We start from the raw sequence: 24,552 nt of genomic DNA on the forward strand, positions 1-24,552 counted from the left end.
TTCATTCACAATATCCCCTTCCTTGTGAATTTCTACGGGGGAGCAATGTATTCTTGATATTTTCCAGGCCTTGATATCAGCTTTATGTTCAGCAGCAGAGGTCTTTCAGTGTCAAGAAACATTGGAGTTACAGTCTAAATTCATCACTAATTGTGACTGTGGGCAAGTCGCTTTACCTGTCTTAATCTTAGCATCAGCCTCTGAAAAATGAGGATAATAATTCTGGTGATTTTACAGGGCTGATGTGAAGATTAATGCGCGTCAACAGTTTAACACCGAGACCGGCAAGGTGTAAGTGGTCAATAAATACCAGCTATTATTATCAGCAACGCTGTGTCCTCAGAGCCTCCCCACCAGGACGTCGGGTAGCGGTGCAGCAGGACCGGAGCAGGCTGCCTCCCCGGAATCCCTCCCGGCGCGGCAGCGGCCCGGCACCAGCACCGCCACCGCCACCGCCACCGCCATTCGGGCTCCAGCCCAGTCCGCGCGTCTCCCGGCGGGGGTGCGGGGCCAGGGCCCTGCGGGGCGCGCAGGGTGAGTCTGTGGAATCGTAGTGGAGGATGGCGCCGCGCTAGGCGGGGGTCCCAGGGAATCGGCTGCAGGGATATCTGCTGCAAGGGCTGGAACGCGCGGTTCGCAGAGGTCCTAGGGTCTCCTACAGGGTGAGGTCCCCAGGAGGAAGCTGCGGCAGGTGCCCGCGCCCTGCCGAGCTCGCTCCCGCGCCCGCCCCAAGATGGCCCCTCCCCCCCCTCCCCCCGCGCGCCGCCTCCGCCGCTCGGCGCGGCCCCGCGCCCGCCCCGCCTTCCTGGGCGGGGGATGTATGTGGGATGGAGAAGGGCCCGCTGCGGAGGCCCGGAAACCCCCGCAGCCTTGGAAAGCCACCTCGGTCAATTCTGGGCCCGGAGCCTCCGCCGCGCAGGTAGGGAGCTGTCCCTGCGCCCGGCCCAGGGCCCCAGTGGCTGCGTCCCGATCCCCAAGCGGGGGCCGGCCGGACCCTTACAGCCCCTAGCCCGCGGCAGCCCCGGGTCCCCCGGGCCGGCCCCATCCCCCATCCCCCATCCCCCATCCCCCCATCCCCCCATCCCCGGAGCTGCCCTCAGCGTCCCCTCATACCCACCATCGCAGGGTCCACTCGGGCCCTCACACTGCCCCCTCCGCTGCCCTTTACCTCCTGCCCCTCAGGGTGACTAGGGGCGGGTATGGAGGACGCGAAACCAGGGGCGGTGGGGGGTTGGGGGAGGGGAGGCCCAGGGCCGGGAAGGGGACGTGGAGTGGAGTGGGCTGGCAGGCCGCGCCGATTCCAGCAGGGGTCCCAGGCCCTGGATCTGTCAAGCCGCATTCTGTTGCCCTCGGCGACCGAGGGGTGTGCCCTGGGGCGGCTGTGTCCACAGCTCAGCCAGGAGGCCTAGCACTAGCAGGAATACTCAGTAGGAGCAGTTTTCCCACTGCCAATTCCTAACCTGTTTTGTATCCGCCTGTGTATCTCTTGCATTCTGAGCCCCTCCAGCTGTAGTCCCAGCTCTCTCTACCCTTCAGAGTCTACGCTTGCTGTCTTCCTTACTTCCCATTCATTCTTAAAATCACTCCACTCTGTGTCCCTGACAGTTACTGAAACTGTCCAGGACAAGGTCACCGGAGACCTCCTTGTGGAGAACTCCAGTAGACACTGTTATCTCATTTACCTTTGAGTAGTATTCGGTGGGGTATGTCAACTCACTCTCATTGAAGCGTTTTCCTGCTTTCTGCCCTACAGCATTGTCTGCTCTTCTCATTCTCATTTGCTTCCTCTCCTACTCTCTTTAGATGCTGGTAAGGCTCTTGGCTCTGTCCCGAGCTGTCTTCTCTCGTTCTCTGTTCTTTCTCCCCAGATATTTTATTCACTCCCAAAGCTTCAAATTTCATATATATGCTAATGATTCTCAAATTTATATATCCAGCCCAGACTTCTTTCCTGAAATCCAGACTCATATATTCAGCTGCTCTCTTGACATCTCCTTGAAAGACAAACAGGAATTCCAAACCTATAGATTCCAAGCTAAATTATCTGCCCTGGTTTTCTCTGTACCCTACTTCCAAATATGTTCTTTCTTCATATCTCAGAAATGGCTATTTGCCAATGTGGAGTCATGAGCAAGACTTGAGATTAACCCCTCTCTCACCCTCTGCATCCCATTTCACCAAGTTCTGTCACCACTGCCTAAATATTTCTCAAATCCATTCATTTTGCTCTTTTCCCACTGCCACCAAAGTTAATCTGGGCCACCACCTTTTGTTTTTTTCCTTGACTACTTTAATAGCATACCCTCTTGCCTACCTCCCTTTAACTGTTCTCAACACAGCACCCAGAATGATCCTTTAAAAAATGCTTCTACTCACTTATTCATGCAACACATATGATTTGAGCACCTAATATATGCCAGGCACTGTGTTATATACGTCCTGAAGATATAACTGTGAGCAAAAGAGACTGAGTCCTTGGAGCTGACAATCTAGGAGAAAAATCAAATAAGAATAACATTATGAATGTAATATATACCATGAAGAGAAGCTGTATGGTGCCTTGAGAACGCACAAGAGCAGCAGCTAAACTGGTCACGGGGATAGGGAGAGAGGGTCGAGGTCAGCTTCTCTGAGAATGTGACATTTGAACTAAAATATAGTGGGTGAGTAGAAGTTGATTCAGCTTAGAGAGTAGGAGAAGAGGTCCCAGGCAGTATGAAAATCATGTGCAAACACCTTGTAGAAGGAAAACACATGATGTCTTTGAGGAATCGGAAGAAGGTTACTGAGGCTGCAGAGCAGAGTGACCAAAGCCAGGGGCAGGGAGGAGGAAGGCAGGCACCAGACTGAGCAGGAAATTTAGGCCATGTTAAGAATTTTGTCTTGGCTGGGCGCAGTGGCTCACGCCTGTAATCCCAGCACTTTGGGAGGCCGAGGCAGGTGGATCACAAAGTCAGGAGATCGAGACCACGGTGAAAACCCGTCTCTACTAAAAATACAAAAAATTAGCCGGGCGTGGTGGCGGGCGCCTGTAGTCCCAGCTACTCAGGAGGCTGAGGCAGGAGAATGGCATGAACCCGGGAGGCAGAGCTTGCAGTGAGCCGAGATCGCACCACTGCACTCTAGCCTGGGGACAGAGCGAGACTCCGTCTCAGAAAAAAAAAAAGAATTTTGTCTTAAGGGCCAGGCACAATGGCTCACGCCTGTAAACCCAACACTTTAGGAGGCCGAGGCGGGCGGATCACTTGAGGTCAGGAGTTCAAGACCAGCCTGGCCAACATGACGAAACCCCATCTCTACTAAAAGTACACAAAAATTAGCTGGGCACGGTGGTGTGTGCCTGTAATCCCAGCTACTCAGGAGGCTGAGGCAGGAGAATCGCTTGAACCCAGGAGGCAGAGGTTGCAGTGAACTGAGATCTTGCCACTGCACTATAGCCTAGGTGACACAGCAGGATTCCACCTCAAAAAAAAAAAAAAAAAGAATTTTGTCTTAAGGTCTTTGTCCTTGGTTGTAGTGGATGTGGAGAGTAGATGCAGTTCAGAAATTTTTCTCAGAGAGGCAATCATCAGTACCTATGGATGGACTGAACATAGCAAGTGCTGGAGAAGGACATGTCAAGATGTACCCCTACTTCAGATTCACAGAATAGGATGGATTGTATCATTCCATGAAGCAGGATCCTGAAAGAGGACCAGTTAGTGTGTAGGAGTGGGAAACACGAGTGGGTATATTAGCTTGAGACATCCAAGTGGAGATGTTGAGTAGAAAGTTTAATGTACTTGTCTGGAGCTCAGGTGAGGGGTCTGAAATGGAGATTTGAATTGGGAAATCATCAGTGTATAACTGAAACTGTGGGCATGAATGACTATTTATACTGATTATAGGATAAGAAAGAGGAAAAGGCATGAGAATAAGCCATAAGAAACTCCAGCATGTAACAGCCAATAGAGGAAGATGAGCCAGCAGAGGAGTTTAGGAACCCAGCAAACAGTAACAAGAAGTGTAAAAGATGAGATGAGATGAGGAGTGTGGAGATGAGAGTGTGGAGGCCACGAATAGAGGCTGGATGAGAGATTCATGGGGTCAGATGCTGCTGGGAGAACAACCAAGATGAGGACTGTGTCTGTTGGATTGAATGACACAGGGGTCATGTTGACCTTGCTAGGAGCTGTTTCTGAGTCGTGTTGGGAGTGGAAGCAGATTTGGAAAGAGTTGAGGAGTGAGTGGGAGGTGAGGAAGTAGCAACAGTGAGTAGAGACAACTCTATCAGGAAGTTTGCCTGTATGGGGGAGGAAAGAGCAGTGAGTGGCTCTAGAGGAGTGTCAGGTCAAGTTGGGAGATAGTGGATCCTATTGAGAAGGAGAGGTTGACTATATAGAGGAGAAAATAGATAAACAGTGGTATAAAATTCCTGGAAAGGCATCATAGGAAGAATCCAAATGATAGGTGAAGCAGTTGGTTTTGGGAAGGAAAGAAAGGGATAGGTGCTGAAGTTTGGTTAGGTTTTTATGTTTCAAGATGTTCCCCGGTTGGATGGCTTCCCTTTCCTCTGTGAATTAGGAGGGGAGATCATCCTCTGAGAGGGGTGGCCCACAGAGAGTTATGTCCTTGTCCCAGGCAGGCCTTCACTGATGTCTTGGCTATAGCAAGCCCCAGGTTCCTGTAATGCCCTCCTCTTCCTCCTTCATGATATTCAGTCAACAAATAGGGAATGCTCTGGGTGCCAGGCACTGTTCTAGATGTTGGCGTTACACTGTGTTGTAACAAGTTATTCAATGACTGTTTCCCCCTAAACTGAGAACTCCTCCAGAGGAAGAACCATTTCTTTTTTATTCATCACTCTCACCTGTGTCTAGCACAGAGCCTGGCATATGGTAAGCTGTCAGATTAGACAACTTCTGACTTGGAGCAAGACTTAACCCCAACCCCTGTGGTCTGATACCAGGATCTTCAGGCTTAGTGGCTACTTCTTTCAGTTCTTGCCCTGAGGCCCCTGCCCAGCTCCCTGCCTTGAGCCAGAACCCATTTGGCTCTTTGCATCCTTTGGTAACTCCAGTGAGAGGGGAGAGATTAGGTTGTGTTCCTTCTCTAAAAAAATTGGACTGAGGTCATCTTTTTGACCTCGAGCAGTGGGGTGTTGGTGACCACACCACCTCAGGCTAGATGCTAAGGCTTCAGCACTTAAACAGTTTCCCCGTTCCTCCTCTAATACTTCCTGGCCTGGTGACCAGATTGGCAGGGCTGCCCTGAAGTCAACTTGGCTCTTCATTGTTTCAGCCTCACAGCACATGCACCCTTTTCAGATCATAACTCCTAATGCCAAGGAGGTCAGTCTCAGCCTGGCCTTTGAGAAACCTGGCTCTGTACACCACTGCTTCAGAGAAGAGTTTGCCATCCTTAAGGTCCTCCGAGCATGGCAGAGTCATGGAGTCTTCTACTTCCTGAAACCCATGGAGATGCCACTCTTGAACAGTGTCTGAGCCAAGATGTTGGTTTAAGCTACCTCCCTCACTCCCTTTTCCTAGATCTCAGCCCTCACCTCTCCAGGATTCCTGTCCCATCTTACTTCCCTCTCAGGGACCCTTTGGCATTCTCTGACACCCTCCCAAATGCTCCCTTTGCTCCTCTCCAGCCCATTGGGCCACACAGCCTTTCTTGGTATTTATTCCCAGCCAGTTCTGAGCTTCATAGATCCTCCCAGCCCCTGTGTCTGTCCTGTTCATCCTTTCGTTCCTTCTGCGTGACAGCCCAGTCTGTGGCGGCACACGGCGCACTCTCTTTGGTAATGGGAATGTGAAATAGAATAAGACACCGTCTCAGATATTCTGATCGAATGTGGTCCTGGATGTTGTGAGACACGAAGGAGAGAATAGTCACTTGATGGTGGGGAGAGAACAGGAAAGACTGCTTAGGAGCTGTGACTGCTGAGGTTAGTTTTGAAATACAAGCAGAGGTTCTCACAAGGGGAGACAGAATTCCAGGCCGAGGGAGCAGTATAAACAAAGACCCAGGGCTTTAAGAGTGTGCGACATGTTCCAGAATCTGCCACACTTCTTGTGGCTGGAGTATAAGGTGTAAAGGAGGTGGGAGGTGGGGAGAGGTCTGACAGGTTATAGAGTTTGGCTCAAGGGGGCTCTTGGGTGTTCTGCTAACGAGTGCAGACATTATCCGAAAGGCAGTGGTGAGCCCTCCAATTTTCTGAACCAGGGAGTGACACAATCTGGTTTCCATTTTTGGAAGATTACTGTGGTTCTGGGAGGAGGCAGAGCTATCTATTTTTTTCTTCATTTATTCCAGTGGCCATGAGTTTTCTCACTGGCCAGGAGGAGTCACACTGAGCAGATCAACAGCTACACGTGAGGCAGACACATGCGCATAAACCTTTTTCATTTTACAGATGTATGGGCAGCATCGCACTAGGGTCTGAGGAACTAGAGACATAGAAAGGTGAGCTATGGGGCTGGGCTTAGTGTCTCAAGCCTGTAATCCTAGCACTTTGGGAGACTGAGGTGGATGGATCACCTGAGGTCAGGAGTTTGAGACCAGCCTGGCCAACATGGTGAAACCCTATCTCTGCTAAAAAAAAAAATTAAAAAAAATAAAAATACAGAAATTAGCTGAGCATGGTGGTGGCCACCTGTAATCCCAGCTACCCAGGAGGCTGAGGCAGGAGAATCACTTGAACCCAGGAGGCGGAGGTTGCAGTGAGCCGAGACCATGCCATTGCACTCCAGCCTGGGCGCACTGCGCCTGGAGAGATGGGCAAGCCTTGCTCAGGCAGCTGCAACACCTGAGCTCAGTGCTGAGGACACAGAGGGAAGGGAGATAGTGGGGAGTCGGGGAAAGAAAGAACTCCTTTATGGAGGAACAGGGAGATAGGGAACTCTCAGATAAGACATCAAGGAGAAAGGTCTGTACAATGGGAATTAGAAAGAGCGCAGTGCAGTGTTTGTTGGGATGGTCAGTGAGGGAGAATTGTGTGTTGGTGGAAGGGTCGGGTAGGAAGAGAGAATCAGGCCATCGAGGGAGGAGAGAGTAATGTTACGGGCTGTCTGAAGGACGGCTTGCATGGAGGGCTCAGGATGAGAGAGAAGTGGGCAGTGGTTGGTCAGGGAGAAATAACTGAAATCAGGGGCTGGTGAGAGTCCAGGGAGAGAGCACTTTCTTGTGGGGGTCCGGGAAGGAGAGCAGCAGAGCAGCTGGAAGGTCAGGGAGAGTGGGGAGGATAGAATGGGGCCGAGGGTGGGTCCCTGGGCGGCGGGCTGGAAGGGTAGTTGGGACTCAAATGGTTGCGAGAAGCTGAGCCACAAACGGCTGTGAGGAGGCAGAGGGAGGGGTCGGGAGGGGAGCTGGCCTTGTGGAACAGGACGTCCACTTCCCTGAAAGGCAGGTGGAGTTTGTGTGGGGCACCATGAGGCGCAGTAACACAACCAAAGTGTTTTCTGACACTGGCAGAGGAGAGGCCAAAGTGAAGCCTGGAGGAAATGGGGACTGATTCATACATTCATTCAACAAATATTAATGGAGGTCCTGCTCTGTGCCAGGACTACGCTAGGCACTAGGCCTTTAACCAAAAAGGCAAAATCCTCACCAAGACGGAGATTATGAATTGTAGTCGTGAGGAGACAATCATTAGACAAAGTAAATAACAAATTGGCTTGTCAGATGGTGACAGGTGCTGGGGAAGAATTAGGGATTACTGAGGAGGGACCGAGGTAGCCTGTGGTTTTAAAATGGGTGTTCAGGGAAGGCTTCACTGAGGCTGTGACATTTGGTCAAAGATCTGAAAGGCTGGGCCGGGCGCAGTGACTCATGCCTGTAATCCCAGCACTTTGGGAGGCCGAGGCGGGCGGATCACGAGGTCAGCGTTTGAGATCAGCCTGACCAACATGGTGAAACCCCATCTCTACTAAAAATACAAAAATTAGCTGGGCATGGTGGTCGGCACCTGTAATCACAGCTACTTAGGAGGCTGAGGCAGGAGAATCACTTGAACCCGGGAGGCAGAGGTTGCAGTGAGCCGAGATCCTACCATTGCACTCCAGCCTGGGTGACAAAAGCAAGACTCCATCTCAAAACAAAACAAACAAACAAACAAAACCCCAAAAGCAAAGATCTGAAAGGCTGAAGGGCCCAGGGGAAAGGCAGCCATAGTGATCCAAGACAGGGCATTATAAGGGCTGGCAGAGGGACCGGTGCCCAAGGGGAGCTACTTCATGGAAATTGTCACCGAGATGTAGCTTCATCTGGCCAGAGGAGCCATGAATTGCAGCCGAGCACCCTCCCTCTGTGACCTGCCTTCCTGGGCCATGCCCTGTAGGGCTGGTTCTGCAGCTTGTTTGCTCCTGTCCTCACAGTCCCTAGTATGGGGTGGGCTCTGGGGCTGGTTGAGCTGAGTGATTTATGGGAATAGGAACACAGCCGGAGGAGCTTACAGTGGTGGGGCTTGGGATGGAAGTATAGCAGGAGAGGGGCAGTCAGTGATCAGTGTCCAAAACACACAAGTCAGTCCCACTCCAGCGGTGTTCCTGGCACAGTAAGCCCTGGGTGGATGAGCTGGGGGGTGGGGAGGCACAGAGAGCCATTGTGTGGAGGCCCTGCTGGTGGGATCGAGGGCAGAGCAGGCACCAGCTGTGCCATCCCAGAAACCTCAGGGCAGGGGATATAGGGATGGGGTGGGCCTCAGACCTGGGCCTGGCCTGTGATGGGGACGATAGTGCTGGAGAAGATGAGCCCAGTCATTCTCATAGGATAGAGAGCCATGGGTGCTAGCCTGCTTAGTGCAGGGAGATGAGGAGGCACAGGGCATAGCCCTGGGGCAGAAGCTGTGATGCTGCTGTTCTGGACCAGAGGCTCAACAGCATCTCCCTTCCCCACCCCACAGGAGCTGCCAAGGCCATGTCTGTTCCATCATCACTGAGCCAGTCGGCCATTAATGCCAACAGCCACGGAGGCCCTACACTGAGCCTACCCCTGCCTTTGCACGCTGCCCATAACCAGCTGCTCAACGCCAAGCTGCAGGCCACAGCTGTGGGACCCAAGGACCTGCGTAGCACCATGGGGGAGGGTGGTGGGCCTGAGCCAGGCCCTGCCAATGCCAAGTGGCTAAAAGAGGGCCAGAACCAACTCCGGCGGGCTGCCACAGCCCACCGTGACCAGAATCGCAATGTGACCTTGACCTTGGCGGAGGAGGCCAGCCAGGAGCCTGAGATGGCACCCTTGGGCCCCAAAGGCCTGATACACCTGTACTCTGAGCTGGAGCTCTCAGCCCACAACGCGGCCAACCGAGGCCTACGAGGACCTGGCCTGATCATCAGCACTCAAGAGCAGGGGCCAGATGAGGGAGAGGAGAAGGCGGCAGGGGAGGCTGAGGAGGAGGAGGAGGATGATGATGAAGAGGAGGAGGAGGACTTATCTTCTCCCCCAGGGCTGCCTGAGCCCCTGGAGAGTGTGGAGGCCCCTCCCAGGCCCCAAGCCCTTACAGATGGCCCCCGGGAACACAGCAAGAGTGCCAGCCTGCTGTTTGGCATGCGGAACAGTGCAGCCAGTGACGAGGACTCAAGCTGGGCTACCTTATCCCAGGGCAGCCCCTCCTATGGCTCCCCAGAGGACACAGGTACCTTGTGGAACTTGACATGGGCATGTGGGAGGGTGTGAGGGCAGAGGTTAGGCCTCTTATATAGAGGCCAGTGCCAGCCTGATGTGAGCTGAGAGCCTATGTCCTGAGGCCACAGCAGGCTTTCTCGTTCAGAGAGTGCTTGGACATTCTGGTAGATCTGACCATCATGCATGCCCGGATGGATGGATCTGTTCATTATGCATGCCACCATGGTTGATAAGTGGACTAGTTTGTTTACTGGACACTGACTAGGTAACTGGCCCTCTACTCAGCATTTTCAGGCTTTATCCTCACAGTAAAGCTGTGAGGTAAATACTATGATTATCCCCATATTACAGATAACAAAAAAGAAACCCGGAGAGGTTTAGTAGCTTTCTCAAGACCACAGACAGGCTGAAATTACAATAGAGCTGAGATCTAAACCAGGTCTGGGTCCAGGTCTGAGCTCTTGGCCCTGTGTTACACTGCCACCACAGCACAGAGCACAGTGCACTTAGGTGCACTTGGGACAGTCTGCCCCGTTTTAACAGGTCACGTCTGTGGGGAGCTGCTGTCAGGAGTAGGATATTGACTAAAAGTTAGAAAAGAAAACCCTTTGGGTAGGGAGAGGAGAATAGATACTAGGATTCCAGGGCTCAATAATTAAATATGTCCCATTTAAATCAGCTGAGTCTCCACATTTTCTAATGTCATGGAGAGAATACAGGAAATGCTGAGGAACAAAGGGTGGAGATAATGGGCAATCCAGAGACCCTGGATTTCTGTAGATGGGGGTCTAAGAAAGATTAGGAAAGACCCCCATCCTCACCAGGCAGCGGACACCATACCCATACCCCAAACTGTGCCATCTTTGTAGAGAACGTGCAGTTCAGATGAGCCTAGGGCTGCACACCATCCCTTTTCGAAAAACTCATTCTGGACATTTTCAAACATATACAAAAGTAGGGAGAAAAGAATAATGAGCCTGATTTACCCATGACCCAGTTTTACCAATTATCAATACATAACTAATCTTGCTACCTACAGGCTGTCTTCCATTCCTAGGCCCAGCGTAGGTTATTCTGAAGCAAATACTTTTATTTATAAATGTTTACAGCTGGGTGCAGTGGCTCACACCTGTAACCCAGCATTTTGGAAGGCTAAAATGGTCAGATTGCTTAAGCCCAAGAGTTCAGGACCAGCCTGGGCAACATGGCAAAACCCCGCCTCTATAAAAAATACAAAGAAGTTAGCCAGGAGTGGTGGCATCAGCGGCTGTGGTCTCAGCTCCTCAGGTGACTGACCTGGGAGGATCACCCGCGCCCAGAAAGTCGAGGCTACAGTGAGCCATGGTTGTGCTACTGCACTCCAGCTTGGATGGCAGAGACCCTTTTTCAACAACAACAACAACAAAGTTTACTTTTGCATTTCTGAAAGATAAAACTCTTAAAAAAACCCACCATAATATCAATGTACCTACAAAAATTTAATAATAATCTCTTAGTCTCATTAAATATCCAGTTGATATTTATGTTTTTAAAAAGGCTGGATTGAGGCTGGGCACAGTGGCTCACACCTGTAATCCCAGCATTTTGGAAGGCTCAGGTGGGCGGATTGCTTGAGCCCAGGAGTTCACAACCAGCCTGGCCAACATGGTGAAACCCCATCTCTACTAAAAATACAAAAATTATCTGGGCATGGTGGCAGGCGCCTGTAATCCCAGCTACTCGGGAGGTTGAGGCAGGAGAGTCACTTGAACATGGGAGGCTGAGGTCGTGGTGAGCCGAGATTGAGCCATTACACTCCAGCCTGGGCAATAAGAGTGAGACTCTATCTCAAAAAAAAGAAAAAAAAAAAAAGTAGAGACAGTGTCTCACTATGTTGCCCAGGCTGGTCGTGAGCTCCTGTTCTCAAACAATCCTCCTACCTTGGCTTCCCAAAGCACGAGGCTTACAGGCGTGAGCCACCGTGTCTGGCCTGATCTATCTCTTAAAGGTTCGTTTGATCAAGTTCCCCCTCTGTCTATTTGTTTTTTGCTTGCAGTTTTGCTTTTGTTTTTTAACTGAAGAATCATGTTGTTTGTCCTGGGTTTTCTATGGTCTGGATTTTTCAGACTCTCTCCTGTGGTCATATTTACCATGCTCCTCTTCCCCTGGATTTCCTGTAAATTGGTAGTTAGTTCTAGAGCCTTGATCAGATTCAGATTTGAGCATTTTTGTGTTTTGCTTTTGCAAGAATATTTCATAGGTGGTATTAAATACTTCTACCAAAGGCAAAGTCTGATTGCCTCTCTTTTCGTGATGTTAGTGGCCTTTGGCAGTCATTGCCTCAACTCCTTTTAAAAGGAACAGCCCCTCCTGCACTCCAGCTGATTACATGTGGGATTGGGGTGAGGAAAAATGTAGTCTCAATGCAGCCAGTTAAAGGGAAACTGAAAACTAGATATTGGTGTAAAATAGCCCAATTTCTAAACGTTAACAGCAAATTCTATTTTTTAAAAAGCACGGTGCAGGCCACACACAGTCTGTCTGAGGCTTGCATCAGTCTGCAGGTTGTAGGTTGCAAGTTTGCAAGACTAGGAGGTATGAGTCAGTGACCAGATAGAGGCCTAGTTGCTCAGTTGCCCCTGGGTTGGTCACTGTGGTGGCTGCAACTATGAATAACCTATGAAGCTTCTAGGAATAGGAGGATAGTATTGCTGAAGAGCTGGGATGGGTTTGTTGGGCAGTGACCTCAGCAAGGATGTTGGAGGGGCGAGAGGATTCTGAAGGATCTTGCACTGGTGGAAACTTTGTGAATTGAGGATAGAGGTGGGGGCCAGCCCAGGAAAGGGGCCAAGTCACTGATTACTCTTTTATGACTGTGTTGCTATGACCAAGAGGGCTGCAGAGAAGGTTTGTGCTTCTGCAGAAATGAGGCTAGAATTGAACAAAAATTATTTTCTCCTTCCTATTGTAGGATATTCATAGAGCTATGGATTGAATGCATAAATGCATGAATTCATGAATTAAATGAATGATAAATGAATAAACTTTACTACCTGTGTTGAATTCATACTCTGCTCCAGGCCTTGTCCTAAATGCTGGAAATGTAGACTGTGAGGCAAAGATGTTTTTGCCCTCCTGGCCTTGACATCCTGGTGAGGAGACAAAGAAAGAAACCGGAGGTTATGATCAGTACGATGAGCTCTCTAGGGCTGGGGAAGTCCAGGAGGGGCCCCTGACCCTGCCTGTGAGAGGGGTGGGGGAGAGGGCAATGGGTCAGTTTTAGAAGGGACATGTATACTGATGTCTGAAGGAGAGGTAGGTGATAGCCAGGTGAAAATCCCGAGAAAGGGAGGTGGGCTGGGAGAGGACAAGGGGCATGTCCCAAGCCAAGAGAGAGAAGGGGAGTGGCCAGAGGTTAAGTCTGAGAGGCAGACAGGGGTTCATGACAACACATAAAACCTGGGGAGGAATTTGGACTTTATCCTGAGGGCAGTGCAAAACAATTAAGAGGATTAAGTTGGAAAATTACTTGATTAGTTTAGCATCTCAGAAGAATCATTTGGGCTGTAGTGTGCAGCTGAGATTGGAGAAGACCAGACAGGAAGAGAAAGACCAGTTAATGATGTTTTTGCAATGATCCAGGTAAAAAAATGCTAGTAGCCTGGGCTATGTTAGTTATGTGCGGTGGAGAGAAGGGGAGAGCATTAAGTGAATCACTGATTCCTGAGCAAGTGAGTACACCTGGCTTTGCCACTAAAGGCATTTGTGAATGAATGAATGAAGGAAGGAAGGAATGATATGTGAACATTTAATATATTTTATGTGTAAGTGTCTGCATGAATCGATGCAGGAGTGAAGGTGTACGTTCTGGAATAAATGCATGTATGTGAAAGCAAAGGCCTGGGTGGGCTGTGCTTGGAGGGAGATGTGCCAGGCTCCAGAAGGGCCTCCCAGATGGCCAAGCGGGGAGAAGCTGCCCTTCCAGGACAGATCGGAAGGATGAAGCTCTTTGAAGCAGGAAGGTGCAGGCTGTCAGGGATGGCAGATGGGTTGGTGTGTGTCACTCAGGAGATGGTGAACTGGTCCCCAGATTCCAGAAGTGTCCAGCCCTCCTGAAGCAGACTGTGGCTGTGGAGGGCATGGAGGCCTTAGGTGTGGTGTTCCTGGAGGGTTTTAGCATGAGAGTCCTGAGGCAATGGAGGGTCTCTGGGGAACAGCAGGTATTCCCTGAGCCTCAGTTAAGTTTCAGGCACCTATTGAAAACCTTATTCCATAGGGTGTGAGTTAGGGGGAAGTGGGGGCGGGGAGAGGCAGTGATGGCTGCCTAGAAGGTGGATGGGCAAGAGCCACTCCTCTTTGGGTGTCTGTGGGCCCATGTCATTTGGAAGCTGAAGATGGTGAAGCACCCTGCCTGAATAACTCATCAGGTGTGCAGCCAGTGCAGCCACCTTGGAGTAATGACGCCCACTTCCAGCCCTGCTCTGTCTGGTTGCCCAGCAGCCAGGGTCTTGGGACTGCCTGTCCCTTAGTGCTGCCTCTTGGACCAGTCAGGATTCCTGGTTTCCCTGGTAACGGGAAGCACGTCAGCAGTCTGGGCGCTCCCAGCCGGTCCTGGTGCTGCGGTTGCCGAGGAGACGCTGCAGCCTAGCTGGGCCCTGGCAGGTGAGGGGTGGGGGGTGGTGCTGGGAAGCCCCAAGCCCAGCCTCAAGCTTGCTGGGGCTCAGGAGCTCAAAGCCCACCCTTGGGTTCAAACTGCTGTGCAGGTTTTGGACAGGGGCAGGATCCCCGAAGGCCTTGAAACCACACCCTATTTATGCTGAGAGCTATAGGCCCACCAGGGCCCCAGGCAGGTGGGGTATTCCTGAGGGGCTGTCTCCTGGTATCCCTAAGACGGGGCTTGGCTTAGGCACTGAGATAACCACTGGAGGGTGGGATGGAGATTCAGGATTGGGGGAGGGGAGCCAGGGTGAGGAAGAAGAGGTGTGAGCAGGAGGGGCTGGGGTCTCATGAACCTCCCTTTCTCCTCCCTTCCCCACCCCCTCAAGGAGATTCCCTAGCACGGTGGTCCTGGCCCCTCCCTAGCAAGCTTCAAGCGGGGGAGGATCTTGCCTGGCAGACGCTCTGCCCTGGTGAGAAGGGGGCGGGATGAGTTTTTCTCTGCAGCCCAGCACCAGGCTGTGAGCCCCAGCTGGCTGGGCTGGAGGGGCTTTGAGGAGGGAGGGTGGAGGCAGGAGGGGCCAGGAATGAGCGCCACGTTCTCCCAGGACTTTTTCCTGGCCATCATCCTGCAGGACAGCAGCCCAGGTGAGGGGCAGCATGAGGTTGGGCATCATGTGGGGTGGTGCTGACAGGGAAAGAAGAGTTAGAGGACGCATGAGCGGGTTACAGGGATGGAGTGGTGTGGCTTTGCCGGCAGACAAGGGTGTATGACACAGATGCGAGGTATGTGTGTATGTGCATGACATGTTTGCTTGCAACTGTGTGCAGCAAGGGTCAGGAAGTGAGCGTCTGTGGTGTCTGCACACATTTGGCAGGGTTTGATGTATGCCGTGTGTCTGAGTGTGGGTCCACCTGTATGTATGGTACCCACACATGTGTTAAGTGCCACTGTGGTGTGGTATCTGCACACCTGTGTGACAGGGGCTTGTATGTTTAGCTGCATGTGCATGCCTCTGTGGTGTCTGCATAAGTGTATGGCTAAGGTTGGTGTGTGTGTTTGCCCATGCACGTACATGTGCACCTGTGTGTGATACCTGCCATCTGTGCTGGCATTTTCTGTGTTGCATACCCTGGTGTTTGTGGCTACACAGGTGTGTGGTAGGGCTTGTATGTGTTGTGTGTCTGTGTGTGCATGTATGTGTGCAGGAGCTAAAAAGTGTTCCCCTTCGTGTTCACTGAGATAGAGATATGTATGAAAGGTGGTTAATTGGGGTCACCCAACCTTCCTTGCTCCGTTCCTTCCTCCTTCCCTGCCTTCCTCCTTTCTGCAGTGTGGCCACATTAGCCAACAACAGGGCCCAGAAGGAGACCTGAGCCATGTCCTCTACTGGTGGCCCCACATGTGGTGACTCCAGACTATAGGCTCTAGGCAGAAGCAGGAATTGTATTGTGGTATAGCTTTTCCTCCACCCCTTCTCAACCATGGGGTCTCAGAGGGGACCGGGCATAGGCACCAGCTGTCTGCTCTTTAGGAAGGCTGACCCTCACCAAGCCTCCCACCTGGCAGATTCCTTCTGGAACCCCACCGCCTTCGAGACGGATTCCGACCTGCCGGCTGGATGGATGAGGGTCCAAGACACCTCAGGAACCTATTACTGGCACATCCCAACAGGGACCACCCAGTGGGAACCCCCCGGCCAGGCCTCCCCCTCACAAGGGAGCAGCCCCCAAGAGGAGTCCCAGGTGAGGCTCACAGGCCTGTTGGTTTTGGGCCAGGGGAGGGAGTATGTGCTGCTGGAGTAGGATAGGACACTCGCTCACTACTCCCTTCCCTCCTCCTAGCTCACCTGGACAGGTTTTGCTCACGGAGAAGGCTTTGAGGATGGAGAGTTTTGGAAGGTGAGTAAGGGGACCTGCTTTACCACGGGATAGCTGGAGGAGGTACATCACTTTGATCCTGATTCCTCAATCCCCTTCCCAAGGATGAACCCAGTGATGAGGCCCCAGTGGAGCTGGGACTGAAGGAACCTGAGGAGGGGACATTGACCTTCCCAGCTCAGAGCCTCAGGTGAGCTGCCAGATGCAGTGGGCTGGCAGTGGGATGGATCTGTCTGGAAGGGGCCTTGGGACAGCTCCATTTATGGGGGCCCTGTGCCAAGTATTACCATCTGCCTCCAGCCCAGAACCGTTGCCCCAAGAGGAGGAGAAGCTTCCCCCACGGAATACCAACCCAGGGATCAAGGTTTGTTCAAGACTGACACCCATTCTGAGACCAGGGCCCTCTTGTGTGTAGGACAGCCCCTAATATTGTGCTCTGAGGGGTCTCAGTGCAGTCCCCAGGTCCTGAGTTAGGAGTTCTTCCAGTCTCAGCAAAGAGCCCTGTGAGTGAGCTGGAGGCACTTCCAATTTTTAAATCAACCAGCCCAACAGACACGTTGGGGGCCCTCGTAGTCTTGGTTCAGATGCTTTTTAGTACTAGCCAGGGTCTCATATGATATCTCCGTCACCCTCACCACATCCCCCTCTCCCTAACCACATCCTGTTTGGGGAGCTTCTCCATCTTAGTTCAGAACACCCTGCCTCCTGCCATACTCTGTATTCAGGAACTCTGCTGTGTCCTATGCTGAGGGCTCTCCAGTTTTGACTCCGATCCTCTACCTCCTGCCCCTCTTCTGTGTCTGGCAGTGTTTCGCCGTGCGCTCCCTAGGCTGGGTAGAGATGACCGAGGAGGAGCTGGCCCCTGGACGCAGCAGTGTGGCAGTCAACAATTGCATCCGTCAGCTCTCTTACCACAAAAACAACCTGCATGACCCCATGTCTGGGGGCTGGGGGGAGGTAAGGACCTGAGCCAGCGGGGGTGGTACTGTGAGAGAGTGTGAAGGGAATTATGAGAGATGGGAGGTCTGACCTGCCCACAAGCAGGCTGGGAAAGGGGCATATTGGCCCTCCCTAAGTGGCAGCCCTGTGGGATGGATGAGTGACCCCAGGCTAGGACCTTGCGAGTTGGTAGCCTAACAACAGTGGAGTCAATGTGAGAGATGACACGTGACCTCCACTAGAGTGAGGCCTGCAGGGCGGGTGGTCTGACACCAAAGCAGGGGCCCCAGAGCTGTGGCTGACATCCCCTGAGCTGCAGGAGTCAGAGATCAGCCACCATCCTGGCTGGAGTCCCACTGAGTGCCTGCTTCTGGGCCTGCAGGGAAAGGATCTGCTACTACAGCTGGAGGACGAGACGCTAAAGCTAGTGGAGCCACAGAGCCAGGCACTGCTGCACGCCCAACCCATCATCAGCATCCGCGTGTGGGGCGTTGGGCGGGACAGTGGAAGGTGGGAACAGGGCCTGGGATTCCAGGGTGGGAGTTCATCCAGCATCAGAGTCCTCCTCTCTAACTCTGTTCTTTGCCTCTCTTGTGCTGCTGGACCCAGAGAGAGGTACTGTGCCTATTTTCCCCCTCCTGCACCTGGACCAGATGCCTGGAAGCACCCAAGCTCCCCTCTTCTGCCCTGCCCCTTCCGACCCGCTATGCTCCACCATTACCCTCCATCTCAGCATGCTTGCCTATCTACCCTCCCTCCAGAAGACAGCACCTATGGGGGACCAGCTGTGGGCAGAAGCCCTGGAGGAGCTGTGACGGGCAGGGAGGACGTGGGTGGGGTGGGGACCAGGCTTGGCACTGGATGGTACTGGGAGACACTAAGGTGCCCCTCCCCCAACAGGGACTTTGCCTACGTAGCTCGTGATAAGCTGACCCAGATGCTCAAGTGCCACGTGTTTCGCTGTGAGGCACCTGCCAAGAACATCGCCACCAGCCTGCATGAGATCTGCTCTAAGGCACGGCCCCCTCCACTCCCTGGACTAGCTGCCACCTTCACACTACAAGGGTGTGGGTGGGGTTACTGAGTGGGGTGGGGGGGCCCCAGGGCAATGAGGCTCTAATAGATTCTCCCTGGCTCCTTGCCTCCCTTCCTTCCTCAGATCATGGCCGATCGGCGTAATGCCCGCTGCTTGGTAAATGGACTCTCCCTGGACCACTCTAAACTTGTGGATGTCCCTTTCCAAGGTCAGTGTCAAAACCCCTCCAGGTCTAGCTCAAATTTGTTGGCAAAGGTGGGCGACTCAAGGAAAGGCATGAGCTCCTGGACAGCGCTGATAGAAAAATGAACACATGAAGACTGAATACTCCAATAAGTGGAGGGACTCTGGTTAAAGGGAGGCAGGGGACGAGATGGAAGTAGGACCTCGGCTGGGCAAGTGTCTAGCTTATGCCCTGCTGGTAGGGACTGGGTGTGAGCAAGGTTTGCCACCATGATCAACCTTCTCTTCTTTCCCATAGTGGAATTCCCAGCGCCTAAGAATGAGTTGGTCCAGAAGTTCCAAGTCTATTACCTGGGGAATGTACCTGTTGCTAAACCTGTTGGTATGTATGTCCTTCTGTACCCAGGGGCTGCTACCTTGATCCTAAAGCTCTGCCCCTACCCTCTGCCTTCCAATACTTCTTCCACCAGACCTTCCTCATGGTTCATGTCTCCCTACCCTTTAAAATGCATCCCACCTCCCTGTACTTCTGTCCTAGCTATATTCACTGTCCTGCTTATAGCAGCAGTCAGCATGCCTTCGCTGAGCATCAGCCACGTGAGTGGTGCTGAACCAGGCACAGAGGGAGACCCCACTCCTTCATCCCATGGAAAAGCTTTGGTGGGATTGGGAGGCAGCTATTAGATGACTGGAGACACCAGACAGCAGCCTGTAGCTGGGTTAAGTGTTACAGCACGAGCTGTGGGCTGGGAGTATCAGGAGAAGGAAACAGTGAGCATAATTATCACATACATTATTGTTGCAAATAAGTTTTTTTTTTTTAAAGACAAGTCTTGCTCTGTACCCCAGGCTGGAGTGCAGTGGCATGATCTCAGCTCACTGCAACCTCCGCCTCCCGGGTTCAAGCAACTCTCCTGCCTCAGCCTCCTGAGTAGCTGGAATTACAGGCTCCCGCCACCAGGCCTGGTTAATTTTTGTATGTTTAGTGGAGATGGGGTTTCACTGTGTTGGCCAGGGCTGGTCTTGAACTCCTGACCTCAAGTGATCCACCCGCCTCGGCTTCTGAGAGTGCTGGGATTACAGGCTTGAGCCACTGTGCCTGGCCTGATCTGGTTAACTCTTGTATTTCAGTGCTGTCATAGTATCTGCTATTTATTTGTTCATTCACTTAACAAATACCTTTGAAGCTTACCATGTGGCAGGCCCTGGACTAGGCGCTGGGAGAACAGTGGCCGCAGTCCCATTTTCATAGAGGTTATAGAAGGTTGTGGTAGAAAAAAACCAGGAATTAATAAAATAAGCACACAAATAAATGTGTGAGTTATTCCTTGAGAGAAAGTAGCAAGATATAACAGAGGAATTTCGTCTAGTCTGGGGTCGTAAAAGACTTCCCTGTGAAAGTGACATTTGAACTGAAATCCAAAAAATGAATAGAAGTGAATGCAGTCAAGTGGAATGGAGGTGGGCGTAGGATGGGGGAAGATCAGGATCTACAGTGGGAGGCACTTTGGCACTTCCAAGGTACTGAAAGAAGGCCAATGCAAGATAAGGCTGAGAGCCGGGCAGTGGCCAGGCTACCAGGTCAGGGATCTCAGGGATTATGTTAATGATTTTTTCTTCATCCTAAGAGCAGCAAGGAGTTATTGAAGTCTCCAAGAGTGCACTTGCCTTAATCAGATTTGAATTTTGAAAGCTCACTTTGGCTATTTCATGGAGGGGACTGTTAGGCCGGTGGAGGTGGATGTGAGCAGCTCAGTTAGGAGGCCCTTGCAGTAGTCCTGGCCAGTAATGAGAGTATCTTGGACAACAATGGAGCTGAGGAGGAGTGCATGGATTCCAGAGCTGTTTCGACAGGTATAGTCAACAGGCCTCGGTGATTGGTTCAGTGTGGGTGAGGGACAGAGGCATTAAGGGTGACTCCTAGGTTCCTGGCTATTGGACCTTCTGGATAGTGGATTCTTTCTTTCAAGGTGGCAGATGTTAGAAGAGGCCAATTTGAGTGTGGAGATTGTAAGCTAACATTTGGACATGCTGAGTGTGAGGTGCCTTTGGGGAAACTGAGAGGCAAAGTCAGGTTGGCAGCTAGATTCACAGATCTGGAGCTGAGAGGAGAGGTCTGGGCTGGAGATAGAAGTTTTGGCATTATTGGGTTGTAGAGGTAATCAAAGCCATGGATGTAGAGTAGCTTGACCCTGGAAAGTGGGCATCCTGAAGTGAGAAGGGAAATGAGGCTAGTCATAGCCTTGAGGCCCTCCAACATTCAGTGGATGGGTGGAGGATGAAACTGCCAAGGATACTGACAACAGGAGAGAGGCAGGAAGAAGAAAAGAGGCTACTTGAAGAAGTGGTGGCGTATCATGTCAAAAGACACATAGGAAGAACTCAACAGATTTTTGATGAATGAATTAAAAAAATGAATTAATGAATAAATGAGACTAGCTTCAGATTACATGGCCAGGAAAGCTAGACCTAGGAGTCAAACCCTGGTCATCTTTAATTCTCTGCACTTTCCCTCATACTGTGCTGACTTTCATGTCCAAAATCTTACATTGAAAGAGGGGACCCTTCTTAGAAAAGGTGGGGATTGAACTGAGGTTTTGAAAGAAGGCTTGGATTTGCAGAGTGGAGTGGATATTTCATTTGGATTCAGTAGCACTGCCAAAGACTTGGAGCTAGAGTTGAGAAAAGCATGCTGACCCTTATGCCTTTGCTTTCTTCCTTCTCATCCTCAACTTCTAAACCCTTGTTGACTCTTCCGGTTGTTACCCCCATTCCCATATGTGCTTCTTTCCATCTACCACTTGACTCAGGTCCTCCCTATGCCAGATCAACTGCCTGTGACCCTTGACTGCTCCATCAGCTCCACACTTTTGGACAAGTGGCCTCTAAACTTACTTCCTGCTTTATCTTATGCTCCTTTTTAACCTCCTTTTTTTAACATTAGCCCCTCCAGAAGCTGCAGTATTCATTCATTAATCACTCATTCATTCAACAAGTGGTAATGAATGCCTGATGCGAGTCAGGCACTATTCTAGCTTCTTGGCATACATTGATGAACAAAAGTGACAAAGATCCCTGCTTTTATTTAGCTTACATTCTAGCAAGGAGAGACAGACAATAAAATGAGTAAACCATGGAGTATATTAGAAGGCAACAACTGATACAAAAAAAAAAAAAAGAAAAGAAAAAAGAAAAGCACAGCAGGATAAGGGGGATTGCATGTGGGGCTGGAGGTCAAGGTCACGGTGTAGGTTTTAGTCCTGAGTTGTTATCAAATCTGACCGCCTTTTTCCATACCTTGCTCCACTGCTTTCACTGCTTCCCTGCCAAACCTCCTAAGACTCTGAGGCCGGGCTCCATCTCCCACTGCCCCATCTACTCAGCAGTTTGACTTTGATGTCCCTTTCACACAACTGAACTTTGAGATTTCCAATTGCCTTGGCCTAAATGTCATAAACATCACACCCCTCTGCCTGGCTTTTTAAGCGCTCTGCAACATGACCTGGCCCATCCACTTCTGTGACACTTGGTTTTACCAGTTTGGGTGCATTTGCTCATGTTGCCTTGAGAGTGACTTGCTCATGCATCTGGAATTTCTTCAGCAAATAAGCGCTGTGTTAGAATTGGGGACAGAGGGATTAATTAAATTCCATTTCTGTTCTTGAGATGGCCAAAGCCCAGGGTGGAAAAAAGTTTGCCAGCAGTTACAAGATGTTGTGGTAAGAGTTGTCTCAGAGTTGTCTTCTCCCTGCCCTGCAGCAGGGATGGCTTCCTAGAGAACACCTAGTCAGAGCCCTGAAGGATGACAGTCTGGAGTTTCTCAGTCCAGCGGGGAAAGGGCACTCAAGACAGAGGCTTTTCCCTCAGTTGCAGTCTGTGTCCCTCAAGGGCATTATCTTCTCTTGCTTTGTATTCCCCATCTGCCTTGCAGGCCATTTGCCAAGACTGTTTGTTAATAATAATGCTACACAAATCATCTGAAGCTCAGGGAGCAGTAAAATATGAGGCTTGACAGCTCTGGGGAGGCCAGTTTTTGGAAGACTCGCATGCTTTTGGGAGCAGTTTGGCCTTGCTCCAGCCAGAAGTAAGATGAGCAAGGCCAAGATGGGAGAAGACATTCAAGGAAGACATTTGTCCTCTGCCCACAAAGAGTCTACATGGTCCGCTCCTAGTGGGAGCTGAGAGGCACTAAAAGGGGCAGAGGGCCTGGGAGTGGACCATGGAGGCATATGCCTTTTGCACTGGCATTGCGCAGAGACGGTAGATCACATGGCCAGCTTATAAGTGTGGGGACTAGAACTGATGCCTTCACCACACCATGTGCTCCTGCCTTGGTGCTTTGCTGAGTGCAAGCAAAAGTGGGATCCATGAGGGGAAATGTTTAACAGCAGTTTGAGGTGGAGGAGAACATGCATTATAAGGGAAATCTGATTGATCTAAAAGTCAGGAACCTTGGGTTCCTTGGCCCTTGAGCACATTATAGACATTCTTGAGTAGAACTAAGATCTTGAAAGCCTTTGTAGTTCTGAAAACTAGTAATATAGAGAAGAGGTAGGAGAAAGGCATGGCTAAGAACCCAGGCTCTGAAATCAGACTGCCTGAGCTCAGGTCCCCATTCCTTGATGTGACCTAAGGCATGTTACCTATCTCTACCATTTCCTTATTTGTAAAATGGAAATAATCTGTTGTGAAGTTGTTGTGTAGGCACAAATGAGATAATACACTGTGATGACTCAGCACAGTGTGATACAGAGTAATCACTCCTCAAATAGATTAACTTAAAAAATAATTGGGTCTTGGGAGAGGACTGGCCTGTAGGGGCTGACTTGGGAGTTATTGTGGTGTGAAGCAATGTGGTGTCTGAGTGTGACGAGCGCTGAGAGAGCACAATTTGGGGAAGTCAGAACTTTGGGAGGTCAGTCAGTTCACAAGTGTGGAGGAATAGGCAGAGCCAGTGAAAATATCGAGCCTAGGATTCAAGATTTTAAAAAGTAGGAAAATGTCCATTACTGAAGCCAGGGGCCTCAGGGAAGGGATACTTGGACAGCATTGTCCAAGATGTAGGCTGGCAAAGTGGGGATGGGGCAAAGGCCCTGGGTTTGACTGGGTGGAGCTAGAGTTCTAGGGTAGAGCTGGGGTATGCTCTCTCTACCCTCAGTGGTGTCTTGTGTCCATATGTTCTAGGGGTAGATGTGATTAATGGGGCCCTCGAGTCAGTCCTGTCCTCCAGCAGCCGTGAGCAGTGGACCCCAAGTCATGTCAGTGTGGCTCCTGCTACCCTCACCATCTTGCACCAGCAGGTAAAGAGCTGGGGTAGAAGTCGTGGCTTTGCCTTGCCGTGGAGGGGAGACAGGGGGTGAAGGGAAGAGCTGCTAAGATGGATGTGGAACACAGTGTGGGGTGGTGTTCCTTTTTAACTGAGTTCCCTCCATGCAGACAGAGGCAGTGCTGGGAGAGTGTCGGGTGCGTTTCCTCTCCTTCCTGGCCGTGGGCAGAGATGTCCACACGTTTGCATTCATCATGGCTGCCGGCCCAGCCTCCTTCTGCTGCCACATGTTTTGGTGCGAGCCCAATGCTGCCAGCCTCTCAGAGGCTGTGCAGGCTGCGTGCATGGTAAGCCGGTAGGGTGGCGTGGTGGTGGTGTGGCCCCATGTGAGGCAGGCTGGAGAGTGACTGCCCCGCTTGCCTCCACAGCTTCGCTACCAGAAGTGTCTGGATGCCCGTTCCCAGGCCTCCACTTCCTGCCTCCCAGCACCCCCTGCTGAGTCCGTGGCACGGCGTGTAGGGTGGACTGTCCGCAGGGGTGTTCAGTCGCTGTGGGGCTCCCTGAAGCCCAAACGGCTGGGGACCCATACCCCATGAAGAAGCCTCTGCCTTCCCTCCACCTGCTTGTGTCGGGCCCCAGGGAACTAAAGGGTGTGGGTCAGGTAGGGGTCTAGAGGCTATTCCTAGGCCTCAGGCCTCCCAAATATGCCCCTCCCCAGTAGCTAGGGTTCCCTGCCTAGGAGCTGGGGAGGGAGAGATCTAATCCCTTCAAGGAAGTCATAACACTGGTGTGGTAACAAGAGGAGTAGGAAGCAAGGCCAGCCCTGGCTCTCCATCCCCATGTGTTTCAGGTGGAACAGGAGGAACTGGCCCAGGCCAGGCCTCATCCTCCTGGGACCCAGCAGGGGCAGGAGGAAGGGACTGGTCCAGGCATGGGCCCCTTCCCTTTGCTCCGTGGGCACCTCTACTGTATTGATATCACTAATAAAGTCTGTCTGCACTGC

The 24,552-nt window shown here is 51.5% G+C and overlaps 1 protein-coding gene across 7 annotated transcripts; it reads left to right on the top strand.

The window, feature by feature from the left end:
• The first annotated feature begins 295 nt into the window (after window positions 1-295).
• APBB1 (amyloid beta precursor protein binding family B member 1) lies at window positions 296-24,552 on the top strand. 7 transcript variants are annotated; one of them, XM_017893650.1, is made up of 15 exons: window positions 308-534; window positions 8,888-9,619; window positions 15,815-15,990; window positions 16,090-16,146; window positions 16,230-16,315; window positions 16,426-16,489; window positions 16,933-17,082; window positions 17,447-17,574; window positions 17,674-17,679; window positions 17,965-18,079; window positions 18,224-18,308; window positions 18,582-18,665; window positions 23,468-23,583; window positions 23,720-23,896; window positions 23,978-24,552. In XM_017893650.1, the coding sequence occupies exons 2-15, from the start codon at window positions 8,902-8,904 to the stop codon at window positions 24,143-24,145; spliced, it is 2,130 nt and encodes a 709-aa protein (XP_017749139.1). In that variant the 5' UTR covers window positions 308-534; window positions 8,888-8,901; the 3' UTR covers window positions 24,146-24,552. The 7 variants fall into 7 exon arrangements, with proteins under 7 accessions (XP_017749138.1, XP_017749139.1, XP_017749140.1 ...); XM_017893649.1 differs by having other exon boundaries at window positions 296-534; window positions 17,674-18,079; XM_017893651.1 differs by lacking the exon at window positions 17,674-17,679 and having other exon boundaries at window positions 309-534.

The sequence above is a fragment of the Rhinopithecus bieti genome, unplaced genomic scaffold (genome assembly GCF_001698545.2).
Source record: "Rhinopithecus bieti isolate Rb0 unplaced genomic scaffold, ASM169854v2 scaffold_24049, whole genome shotgun sequence".
NCBI classification, from domain to species: domain Eukaryota; kingdom Metazoa; phylum Chordata; class Mammalia; order Primates; family Cercopithecidae; genus Rhinopithecus; species Rhinopithecus bieti.